At 38.0% G+C, this 12,776-nt stretch overlaps 2 protein-coding genes across 2 annotated transcripts; both read left to right on the forward strand.

Moving 5' to 3' along the window:
• Nucleotides 1-3,457: 3,457 nt before the first annotated feature.
• On the forward strand, nucleotides 3,458-5,717 carry LOC117830197 (parvalbumin, thymic-like). Its single transcript, XM_034708212.1, has 4 exons — nucleotides 3,458-3,662; nucleotides 3,829-3,961; nucleotides 4,103-4,212; nucleotides 5,471-5,717. The coding sequence occupies exons 1-4, from the start codon at nucleotides 3,602-3,604 to the stop codon at nucleotides 5,497-5,499; spliced, it is 333 nt and encodes a 110-aa protein (XP_034564103.1). The 5' UTR covers nucleotides 3,458-3,601; the 3' UTR covers nucleotides 5,500-5,717.
• A 4,951-nt stretch (nucleotides 5,718-10,668) lies between these two features.
• On the forward strand, nucleotides 10,669-12,699 carry LOC117830184 (parvalbumin beta). Its single transcript, XM_034708187.1, has 5 exons — nucleotides 10,669-10,712; nucleotides 11,135-11,201; nucleotides 11,640-11,772; nucleotides 12,020-12,129; nucleotides 12,275-12,699. The coding sequence occupies exons 2-5, from the start codon at nucleotides 11,141-11,143 to the stop codon at nucleotides 12,298-12,300; spliced, it is 330 nt and encodes a 109-aa protein (XP_034564078.1). The 5' UTR covers nucleotides 10,669-10,712; nucleotides 11,135-11,140; the 3' UTR covers nucleotides 12,301-12,699.
• Nucleotides 12,700-12,776: the final 77 nt, after the last annotated feature.

A 12,776-nucleotide genomic window follows, 5' to 3' on the forward strand; every position in this document is an offset into this window, starting at 1 on the left:
TCAACTGTATTCTGTATTTATACATTCTATGTTATTCGGATGTCCTGCAGGATAATGCATGTTGAGTCAAGTCAAATTTATTTACATTTGCACGTATGAAAGTTTGCCTAATGGGTAAAACTGTATGGCATTTGATGACTTCAACACTGAAACCTTTGAGGGTACCCAGTTAAAATGCCTAACCAAAACCCCTTTGCATGTCCAACTTCTCTGCCCTCTTACATCTTGATAAAAACATCTCACAGATTACTTTAATTCAGAATTCTTTCCAAAGCCTCTTTCATTCTTAGAATCTTTAGAAGCTTTGTCTAGATAATTATAGCACCCTCAAATTTCCAGGAACTTGCCGTTCATTTGTTCACAGCAGAATATTTATTAAATATGCTTTCCCAATCAGAAATACTGAGTTTGGTTTAATTTGGGGTCAGGGTATCCCATGCAAGAGGAAGAAGAAGATCAAAGAGAAGTATTCTGTAATGGAGACTGATTCTGTTTAAATCACTACAGCAAATATAAAGACCTTTTACAATGGATGACAGCTGAGATGAGCAGTAAAGAGTACTAAGTTGAAAACACACAGCTGCTTGCTGAAAATGACACAAAAAAAGTCCTGACTTGTATCTGCTCTGATGCAGTGTTGGATGACTTGTCTCCTTAGCTGTTTCCACATCTGCATTCTTACAATTTTTTAGAAGATTTCAGCAGAACTGTACCTGACTCAACTTTTCACACGTCCTCTCAAAGTGTGAAGTCTGTCTGTAAAGCCACCGCTGTGTTATTGTTAATGATTGCAATAAAGTTAATTTTAAAAAGTTGGCGCACAGAGACAGAGTTGTACACTTTAAAGGCAGTTTTTGCTTTAATATCAATGCAACTAGTAATTGAATGTATCCACAGTTATAACTAGCGAGTGAAAAGAACAAGGAGGAGAAATGAGTGTAAGGCAGTCTCACTACCTGCTGATGTTTTTATCATTCTGTTAGGTGTCGCTCTTCTAGGTTCACACCAATGTTCTATCAAATGGTGTTATCTATCCAGATGTGTCACAGCTGTACACATGCTTAGTGAACTAATACTCCACACGGATATCAGTCTATTGAGGTACACTCCTCTTGAAAGCTCAACAGATTTTACAATAGAGTCTTAAAATATGCTCCTGTACTCTGAAAGTGGGAGAGTTTCATATTAGAGTACCAACCCATGCTCGCCTTATCTTACAGTACAGGCATCCCTGTTTACAACTTGAAACGCTACAGTAGCATGTGCATGTGTGAATGGGGCTTATTTTTGCAGTTACTCAAAGGCTCCCTTTTAAGCAACATTATTCCCTGATACTAGACACAGTTACACAAGCTCTGCAAAAGCTCAAACTTAGCCAGATTGAAATGTTTTCTAAGTGTATATTGATGCACCTCACAAACTAGTTATTGTAAGGATAACCTGTAAGCTCCTATTAACTACCAGCAGCTGCCATATCTAACTGTATCTAAATGAAATAACTGATTAAGCTTATGTAAGCTTGTTAAAATGTGAGATGCCTTTGGTAAAGAGTACAGATGATATGGTTGACAAAGCTTTTTAAAAAGAAAACATATCACTAAAACAAATCACCAAAACATTATGCTAATAGCATGTTAGCATATAAGATATTCCACACTCAATCCTAAGTATTTATGGCAGCTTTGACTGTGATTCTGAGATACAAAAGTACTCACTTATAGATACCAAAAGAAAAAAGTCAACTACATACTGGGAAAAATGCCCCTCCAAAAACAAGAAAAAAAAACTTATTTCAAGTTACTTTTACATTGAAATAAGCAAAAGAAATCTGCCAATAGAACAAGTGAAAATTTGCTTGGTAAGATTTTTTAAAATAAGACGTAATATTTAGAAAACTGTGATCTTAAAGTTAGCAGGTAAAACTTATTTTAAGTAATATTTTACCATTATTTTAAAGCTTAGCATCTCAGAATAAGCCAGGAATGCTAATAATTAGTATTTTTTCTCAAAAAAAAATTGCACTAATAAGTTTCATGTCAACTTCTTCATTTGAGATATATTCACCTTAATTTGAGTTGTATTATAGCAGCACTTCTCTAGGATTAAGACCACCTTGTCCTTGAAATAAGATAACAAAGTTTAATTTGAGCATTTTGAGATATAATGTCTTCTCATTGTGAGCTGGATATACTAATATTCAGTCATGTTGTTTTTTAGGATAAGCCAGCTAAGCTCTAAAGTAGGTGTTTCATTGTGTGCATGCAGTTTGAGGATGTTTATTTTTATCTGATTTAGAAGAAACAGTGCCTGAAAACTGTAACCCACCCTTAAAAACAACAACTTTTCTTTCTTTCTTTCTTTTATCAATGGAGCTGTTTTCTGATAGATTCTCCAATAAAATGTATTTACTTAAATCAAGCAAAGTGTTTGTCTTAAATCAAGATTATCAGTCTTCTACAAATAAGATCTCAGCTTGAAAAATGTATGAAATGTAAAATACACCTTGTTTCTTATAAATTACAACTCAAAACAAGATCATTTCAAGATTGTTTGACTTAACAAGATATTTAAGATGCATTGTCTTGAAATAAGTCCTTCTATCTTGCTGAAATGTTACTTGTGAGTTAAATATATCTTAAATCAAGTGGGATAAGACATTTTGACTAAAAATGAGACAATTTCACTTGGAAAGCTTTTCTCATAGGTAGCTCCTTAACAATTGTAATTTTTATAAATTTAACGTGACAGTTCTTGGGATTTACTGTTTCTCTTGTAGCTTTGACTGAGGGTGCTGCACGTTTGCAGGCAAGTAACTCATATAACTCCCCAACACCTTTCTTAGTTTAAGTGGTGAAGTGACCTTTGTAAGGACCTGGTAAATCTAGCTAGCAGTTCTGAAGAGATGGATTTCCACAAACTCAATGATACCTTCAGCTGGTTCATTATAGTGCAGGTCAGAAGAACATCCTGTCAATGAGTACAGTAACATTGTCGATAACATTTCAGTTCCATGTTTGGCATCTAGCACAGAGCTCTTGAAATGCTAACAGTAGCATGTGGGAACAAGGTGTCTGTGAGTGGAGACAGCTGTATGGAGCACAGCCTGAAAGTGACAGAGGCCATAATAACAGGATGTTTACAGACTACGGAAACACTGCCAGGGACGACCACAAGCAGGCAGCAACTGTGGCTGGAAACACAAGCAAAGAGGAAATACGGGCCAACAAGGTTCCCTCCAGATGCACCAAAAATAACCCCCCTAACTTCCTGTTCTGATAACAGACAGATGCTACCTGTCTAGAGTCTGTTAAGGTAGATTTATTTTGACCCCTGACCCCTGGAAACCTTTCTAGAAAACACAGTAGTGCACTGACTCTGGCTGTTTTTCATCATCCGTTTTATACACACATACACACTCAGTGTTTGCTGAAGTGGTCAGCTGCAGGTGACAGCAGACAGAAGGACACTGGTGGTTTCTGACACCTTGGGGTGGGGTGGGGGTGAAGCCAAGTCACTGTCTCTGGTAGTTTCTTTCTGCACATCAGTGGTCACATATTACACCAGGCTGCAACATCCACCACACTACAGAGTCTCCACCACCATGGCCATCACCGACTTCCTAGCAGCCTCGGACATCACTTCAGCTATTAACGCTTGCAAAGGTGAGGAGATGGTTAATCTGAGTTTGCAATTTTGCCTTGAAAATTGCTTTTGACTCAGCATGTAAGGCCTTTTGTATTTGACTGGAGCTTTAAGTCTTCCTGAAGCATAATTGATCATTTTCATCATCCTTACCTAATGAGCTTTGATCTGTATTTCATCCTCCAGAAAAGGATTCCTTCAGCCCGAAGATGTTTTTCAAAACAGTGGGTTTATCCAGGAAAACTCCATCAGAGATCGAGAGGGTCTTTAAGATTTTGGACCAGGACAAAAGCGGCTTCATAGAACAGGATGAGTTACAGTTGAGTCTTCAACCCCCAATATCTTAGACACTAATTTCACCAAACATCAGCTGCAAGTAAGAAATGCATCTCATTTTGTGTGTACCCTTTTTTCTTGTTGCTGATGTGTGCTATCTTTTTTCATCCCTGCTCTGCTTCAGACTGTTCCTGCAGAACTTCTCCAAAGGAGCAAGGCCCCTGACAGCAGCAGAGACCAGAGCATTCCTGTCAGAGGGAGACTCAGATGGAGATGGGAAGATCGGCTGGGAAGGTGAGCTGGTCTGAGGGGACATGTAGATGTATATCAAGAGATTTATCTCTTTCTTTCGCTCTGTTCGCTTTTTCGGTTCCTATAAACTGAATGTTGTTACAGACAGAATTCAATTGAAGTACACTTTACGATGATCTGTGATTTGATCCCCCTGTTGTAATACACAATACATATTTAAAAGGCCTACCGTTCATTCACCCTTCATCCACTAAATATGTGTATCATTCTGTAAAACAATGCTTACATTTTACCCAGTCAAATGGAATTCTGAAGAATGTATGTGCATCACTTATGAATGATATACATGCATTGATACATGAAACAATTTTCTTATTTTTTTTCATTTTTTTATTTTTTAAGTTATATTTTGGGGCATGTTTGCCTTTATGGATAGTACAGCTGACGAGAGACATGACCTCTGCAACGAGGGCTATAGCCTCTGTATGTGGGGCATTTAGACCACTAGGCCACCGGTGCCCCATGAAACAATTTTTTAATCCAGTTCTAGCAAATTGTTTTTTATCATGACCAAATATAATCTAAACAGTGGGATTGGATGATTTATTTAAGTCTTACAGCTACTGTGATGATATTTTTGTTGGAGTTTATTTTAGCATCCTCTGATTTTGTCCTATACATATGTAAGCTGTGTAAAATACTGTATATCACTGATTTGGGAAAAAATGCTGTGTCAGCTCTGTAAACTTCGTCTGACACCTAACTTAAAAATAAATTTTATTCCTAATAGTCTTGATTGCTTTTGTAGATCATGAGGAGACATTATTAGTCTTTTGAAGTCTGTTTTAAAACCAATTAAAACTCCTCACTGTAGCTTTAAGATGGTCTGTGGGATTGAAACAAAGGATTTCTTACATTTGCCATTTACTGGAGTTCTGGATGTTAAATCCAGGTGTAAAACATTTTAAGCCCTATTGAACAGAATTCGATCAGCAAATTGATTGATCTACGATTAAACCTCTCTTTAAAAACACTTTAATGCCAGTTAAAGGTGGCTCAACATAGAAACAGTTTCAGTCATTGTAACATAATATGTTTCACAGTCCTCGTGGCAGCTTAAGTGCAGCTGCAACACTTGCCTCATGCACAGTGTCAATGCCAGACTTGCACACGTATGTTCAGCCATATTTGCAGTTCTTGTAGTTTAGAGATACTGAAGGATGTTTTTAACCAAAGGAAATGTGAGAAAGCAGAATGTGTTGAAACTTTATTTTAAGTTTTCCTCTTTGTCTTTTTTCAGAGTTTGCTGCGCTGGTCAAGTCTTCATGAATCATGCTCAGTCCCTGTGATTTGTTGTCAGGTGATTTTCTCAGGATGGACACCTTTTTATGATTCATAACATCTTAACTAGCTACAGTAAAGAGCATGGAATAATCCAGGAATTCAATCATGTTATGCCATAAGATATGTTGTAGTTTTAACAGGGAATAATACAGTGATAACATTTTATTTTACTCCCATGTCATGTGTCACACTCTGCCTGAAAAGTGCATAATAAATATTATCTTGTCCACAATAAGTATTGAGGGTGTGTTACTTTTCTTCCTGTAACTAGATAAACTGAATACATGGGCTGACTTTTCTCCTTTGTCGTGTGTTAAGATGCCCAGATGAGCACTTGGAGAGTCTCAGTCAGGTTGAAGGGCAGGAAGACATCCACAAGTATCAGCTTTTAGTAAACTTCCACTAAGCAAATACAATGTTTGTTTTAATCTCCTTAGATGGAGTATGGTATCATGTTAATCATATGTTGATGAATTGACAACACGAACACATTTAACATATTTTCTTTAATGCATTTCTAAAGAAAAATATAAATTCATGAATTATTGTTGTAAAAAAATATTACAACTTAAATTTATACTTTGTACAGACACAAAAAAAGATTAAATGCGTCTGCACCACTAATCACATGCATTTCTTCTAAAACTCACAACTTTGAAAAAAGATTCATTACATCAAACTGTTTTTAATGTTTTTACACACAGTATATGGACTTACCTTTGAATGTGTCAGAAGATCTGTGTACATTATACTGTAAATTAATCAATGCAACAGTTTAAAAAAAGGAGAGAGGGTGTCTGCCTCCTGAACCAAAATGGGTAGATGACTTCAACGGAGAGGGTCCCGATAATTGAAGGTTCGAACTCCCTTTTACTTATAGAGACTTAAGGTGCCACATGTCCAAAAATAAAACTTCCAAAAGTACGTATCTTAGGTTTTTGGAGCCAAGCAAAATGACTTCACTTCTGTCTGAGTTTAGTTGAAGGAAGTTGTTGGTCATCAAGGTCTCGACATCTTTAAGGCATGCTTTAAGTTGAGTTAAGCTGTTGGTTTCAATGGGCTTCACTGGTAAGTATAACCGAGTATCATCTGCAAAACAGCGAAACATTGTAGGATGTTTCCCAGCTGTGTTTTTATTACCTAGACCAATACAGCTGCAGTACTGGGTTCGTATATCTTAAACAGCTGTGAATCTGTTTTATTCCTATCTAATAGATCGATTCCTACTGTGTCCACTTGAGGAGTCCCTGAGGGGTCAACTATGGGACTATAGACCATAGCCTACGCCAGCCCTATTCAATTTGCGGCCCGAAAGCAACTGTAATGTAAAATTTAAAGAAGCAGTATTTCAGCATAGGTTTAGTTAAAGTGCTGCTCTTTTATTGTATTTATGCTTTTTGGATGTGGCAATACGTTAATAAACATCCAGTGTGTTTGTTATCTTATCTATTTTTTTTTCTTTTAAATGGTTAACTTTGCCAACTGTCTAATAAAAATGTCCGGCCCAGCTCATGCCCTTAGTCTGAAAATCCGGCCCAGCCAAATATTAATTGAATAGCCCTGGCTTACGTCATATGTCCTGTTCCAGCACAGCCTACACACATAGCCTGATGTGCACCTCCTCTAAAACGTAACTATAAGTTCAAATGACGCCAACTACAAGTCCTGTGATTGGTCAGCTGGGCAGCCTCTTATTACCTGCATTTACATCCACTGTACATCAGCCGTACATTTTTTTTCTTTTTTAAGTTATATTTTTGGGCATTTTTGCCTTTAATGGATAGGACAGCTGAAGAGAGACAGGGAGCATGGGGAGTAGAGAGTGGGGGGAGACATGCAGTAAATGTTTGAGGCTTGAATCGACCTGCGACCTCTGCAACGAGGGCTATAGCCTCTGTCTATGAGGCTTTACATAGACCACTAGGCCAATGGCGCCCCATCAGCTGAAGATTTAATCGGCTCCGAGTTCCCTGTGGACAAGCCAACAGAAAACATAGCAGAACCGAAAACAGGAGATCTGACCACCATAGAAATCACACTGCCTACAAGTGTCTAAACAGAGTATTGCAGAGTGATGCAGAAACAATGACCCACAAGTATGTAGTAACCCAGACTGTGTCGGCCACCACAGTGATGAGTCAACACATAAATATAAACCAGGCTTCAAATGCCGACAGAAGGGGTTAAGTATTCAAAAATTCCAATCTGGAACCGGTTTTCAAGAGTTTGCATTTTCAATCACCTAAAACGTTGTTTCTGTGTAAATGAATGGCCAAAAAGCAACTATAGTTTACAGTTTTCTTTGAAAACATTTCTGTGTAAATGGCCTGAAACAAACTGCCAGAAGCTTGGGAGTTACCTCTAAACATCAATCTTACACCAATATGCTTCCATCGATTTGTAACACATATAACACTTTGGTTTTAACCACGACATCTCAGAAGTGTTTACTGGTGTTAGTTTGGATGAGGTCAAAAACAGCTGAATCAGAGACCACTGGCAGAGTGAAATTGAAGCACTGCCAGCCTGAGAAGGACTTCCAGTGACCCAGAACTCTGGGGGGATCGAGTTTCTGTGCCTGCACATTTACTGGACTTCTGTCAATGAAGCATATTAATTTGGGACTTTCTCTCAGATGGCAAGCCACAGAGACTTGGATCTCTCCTGCTGCAGTTCAAGGCCCTCAGGTGGAGCAGAAACAAACAAAAGGGAAAATGAATATCTACTGCAGCTTTCAATTGCTCAGTAAAATGTAAAATTATATGACTTCCAAAATGTTCTACCATCATTCCAACACAGATAACTGTGTTTAAAAGTTCTGTTCACCAGCTCCTTTAGGTATTTAAAAAATGTAGGTCAAGTTTCAAACATACATCTCAGAATATGATTGGGGATGGCACATTTCTGTCTCAAATTACAGAGGTTCATTGCCTAACTTGATGGGTTTCATTCCTGCTGTGAGATATTTGTAATTTAAGCCGGATATTGAAGCAGGGCAGGAATAGTTACAGTATCTATGGCTCAGTCGTTTGAGGTGAGAGACCTCATTTGACCATGGCAAATGTTTAAGGCTGAAGATGAGATTTGCAGAGATTTTCCAGAAGATTTGCAGAGAGGAAGCAAGAAGAAGGAGAAAAAATGAATATAGGATGCATGTGTGCTTTCTGGCTTTTAAGACACACTTGAAGGGAAGGTAGTGTACAAAAAGACAGTTTTAGGATTTCAAAGGATATCTGCTGAAGCTGCAGTTAAAGTGAGGATAAAAGTTAAGCCCCATAGGCTGACATTTTCTATATGATTTGTTCTGTCAGTTTAAATCTGCTGATAATTTAATAACAACTCTATTATAATTTACTTTCAGTCTGAGGGGTTATCCCAACACTGCCACCTAATGGAATAATAGTATATAACAGCCTGCACACGTCAGATAATCAAATTTGGGCATGGAAAGGCCTCTCATTTTAATTCCCCTTTGATCACATTGTTTTCTGCAGTGTGGGAATCCTGTGTCATTAGTCCATAAGCACACCGCGCTCCAGCAGATACTGAAGATATTAGTTTTCAATGATTCCAAAAATAGCATCAAATAGTTTATCGCCTTAAGGAGAACTGGTCTGCATGATTGTAAGAGGACCCAAAATAATACTTGGCGGTCCAATCCTTGGCTGCATGGTAGTAAATGATGATTTCGTACTTTCAGATTACTTCAAGCATATAATAATAATAATAATAATAATAGTAATAATAATAATAATAATAATAATAATAATAATAATAATAATAATAATAATAATAATGCATTTTATTTATAGGCGTCTTTCTTGGCACTCAAGGTCACCTTACAACATTAAAAACAAACAGAGTTTAAATAGCAAACAGTAAATAAAACACAATTTAAAAAGTTTTAAGTGAATGGACAGAGGAGTTGTGGTCAGATGGAATAAGCCAGTGTAAACAGATGGGTTTTGAGTTTGGATTTAAAATGTGGGATTGAGTCAGTGTTGTGGAGGTCAGGTGGGAGAGAGTTCCAGAGCTGCTCTCCATGGTAACAAGGTGATTAATAAAACTGGCTTTGCAATCAGACCTCTCCCATTATTGCTTTTTACACCTTCTGGTAAAGACTGACTAACTTTGAATCGAGACCAATAAAAAGTGGTGCAAGTATTTGTAGAACTCTAGAAGTATTTGTGAACATTTGGTCACAGATTTCATCCGTACAGATCCACACAATTGCAGACAAGGTCGTTTTTATGAGGTCTTGTTTAGCTCTATGTAGAAAAAGATTACACAAACATATTGATACACACTGTATGATGTCACTTTTGACCCAGACACCACATTTCTTTCATGTGTGATGTGCAACAATAACAACGACTGGAGTTTATTGGCAGTTAGGACCAGCAGAGCCATTGCAGACATCTCAGACATGCTGAGCTTGTTTTCATCAAAGCTGCTTAGCTCCGTATGTAACGTTCAGGGTTATTAATCTTAATAGATAATAACTAGTCAAAGCACAATGTGGAAGTCACTCTGCTGCCATTATCAAAAACAGCTACACTGTATTAATGATTATCTTTTTTATCTTCTCAGAGCAACACTGGAGTAGATATTGGTTATTATATAAAATACCATTTATTATATTTAATGTGTTTTTAAAAATCCCAGCCTTCTCAATAAAAATAATTCAAGTTCCACAGCAGAAATCTTCTTTGAATCTATGGAAAAGTTGTTGAAACTATGATACTGAAGCACAGTGTATAATGGAGTGTTATTAGTAAACTGTAGCCAACATATTTTACTCTAATAATCTACAATTTACAGTTTAAACTGTATCTCTTTCTCCACTCTGTCACTGCTCTGCACAGTTCAAAACTGCACGGCCACAGAGTCGGTTTCACCCAAATCAGCAGCGTATATTATTAGCCCTATGCAATATCAAGCACTTTTGCATAGGCCTACACTTGGCCTACCATTTAAGCATCTTCATTTATGTGCATATAAATAGAACAGCTCTGTCTACTGGACAAATTTTTCGACCGACTGCTTTGACTGCTTCTGCACAGTGTCCATTACATAGCCTATGCATCATATTTCGGGAGAGTGAAGGTATATAAGCCTGCAAGAGAGTCCTAGGGCTTCACTGCAGTGAGCTGATTCATCTGAGCGATTTCACTCTTGTCCTTAGAGATAACCCGAAGGTGAGTTTTCACTGAGGAGCTTCAGACCTTAAGAAACTGCTGCCTGACTAAGACAGGGGTTCAGGGCTTCAACTTCAAGCATATGGATATAAATCGGTGAAAGGGCAAAACTTGAAAGTTTGATTTTGGAGCGATGAAGGAACCAAATGGGAAAAATTATTTGCCAGCCAGCCACTGCTGCAAAGAAGATTCGATCTTTTGCTTGGTTTTGGGGGAAAAAATGGACTACCTTTTCTGATCATTTGTGCCTTCCTTTTTGGGGCCTCCAGAGAGGAATACTCACAAAGAGGAGCAGTAAAAGTTATTGCATGGCTTAATGAAGATTACAAGTAGATCTCTAACTTTGAATGCTGTGTCTTTTCACATTTTCATCCTGTCTGAATTGCTGAACTGACGTCTTATCCTCTGCTCTCCTCCCTCAGCTAAAAATGGCATTCGCCGGAATCCTCAATGATGCTGACATCACTGCAGCCCTTGCGGCTTGCCAGGGTAAACCCCTCCATAAGAGTGACACAGTCATAGTGTTATAGAGTAGAGATAGTAGCTATAGATCTGCTTTACCAGAGATTAGCCTTGTTTTTTACTTTTTTCAATAGCAAGTAACCAAGTAAAAGATGCAGATACCATTGCTCTACCATGCATCTTTCCTGCACTTAAAACTGCAGGATTAGCTTTTCAAATACAGCTTGGGGCTGTAGAAGGAATGCATAATGTACCTTTAACAAAATTACCATGTGTTTATCAGAAAGCATGCATTTTTATTTGTACAAGTGTTGCTACTTTAAGATAAAAACAACTGCAAATTAATCTAATATACCTAAGTGACAGTAAGGGCAGAAGCCAGGGGACTATAGCAGCATGAGCTCTTTGAGATGTATGCTTTATTGCTACAAAGTCTTATTTGATCTCTTCTCTATCTCTGCACAGCTGCCGACTCCTTCAAGCACAAGGAATTCTTTGCCAAGGTCGGTCTTGCCAAGAAGTCCGCTGATGAAGTCAAGAAGGCCTTCGCCGTCATTGACCAGGACAAGAGTGACTTCATTGAGGAGGATGAGCTGAAGTAAGCATCACTTCTTAGATCACTGAGAGTGACACAGAGCAGCTAAATTGAAGCTTTGGATCAAATTGAAAGCATTTTTATCAAATAAAATCCCTAAATAACCTGCATTATAAAGACGGAGAATAGTACAATGAATGATTAAATAGGATCTTGTGTTCAATTACCCAAAAAAATGACCACTTATGACAAAGAGCTTTAGGGTATAAATGTACATATACTCAGTATCTCTCTTTGATCATCTCTCCAGGCTGTTCCTGCAGAACTTCTCTGCCTCTGCCAGAGCTCTGACTGATGCCGAGACCAAGACCTTCCTCAAGGCCGGCGACTCTGATGGTGACGGCAAGATCGGAGTTGATGGTAAGAAAATATCTCTTTATCTTTTTAACTATAATCAAATCTGGGATAAAAAAAACAAACAGATTTATTAGCTTTGATAAATGTAAAAATCCTGCTTAGATCTACAGAAGCAACTCAAAATTGTCCTTTTCTTTTCTCCTTACAGAGTTCGCTGCCATGGTCAAGGGTTAAATTATTTAACTGACCAACATCTTACTCTAACACTCTAAAGGAACAACTTGAGCCAAGACTAACTCCTCCTCTCTTCTTCTCCTCTTCCCTACCACTCTCTCTCTCAACTCTCCATACCACTTTTATACACTTGACCTTTCACCCCTGACCTGACCGTAAACAGACTGCGACCCCTCGCTCTCTCTCTCTCATTGGCAGTGCACACCCCTTTGCTGTCTAAGATGAATGTACCTGACTAAGTGTATGGCATGGTTGACTTGTGTCTTTCTCTCTCTCTCTCACTTCTGTCGTCGTTTTACTATGCAAGTTTTAGCTTACTATGAGATCAGTAATGATGCACTTTTATGGGAAACGGACTGACGATGAGAAAACAATAAAGGTTCTTTTTCAGTAATGAAAGTCTTGGTCTGGTCTTTGGAATGGTTCTGAATCTGAAAATCACAGGAAGTAACAATGTAAACATTTGAACAGTAAAG

This window comes from Notolabrus celidotus, chromosome 18 (assembly GCF_009762535.1).
Source record: "Notolabrus celidotus isolate fNotCel1 chromosome 18, fNotCel1.pri, whole genome shotgun sequence".
Taxonomy (NCBI): domain Eukaryota; kingdom Metazoa; phylum Chordata; class Actinopteri; order Labriformes; family Labridae; genus Notolabrus; species Notolabrus celidotus.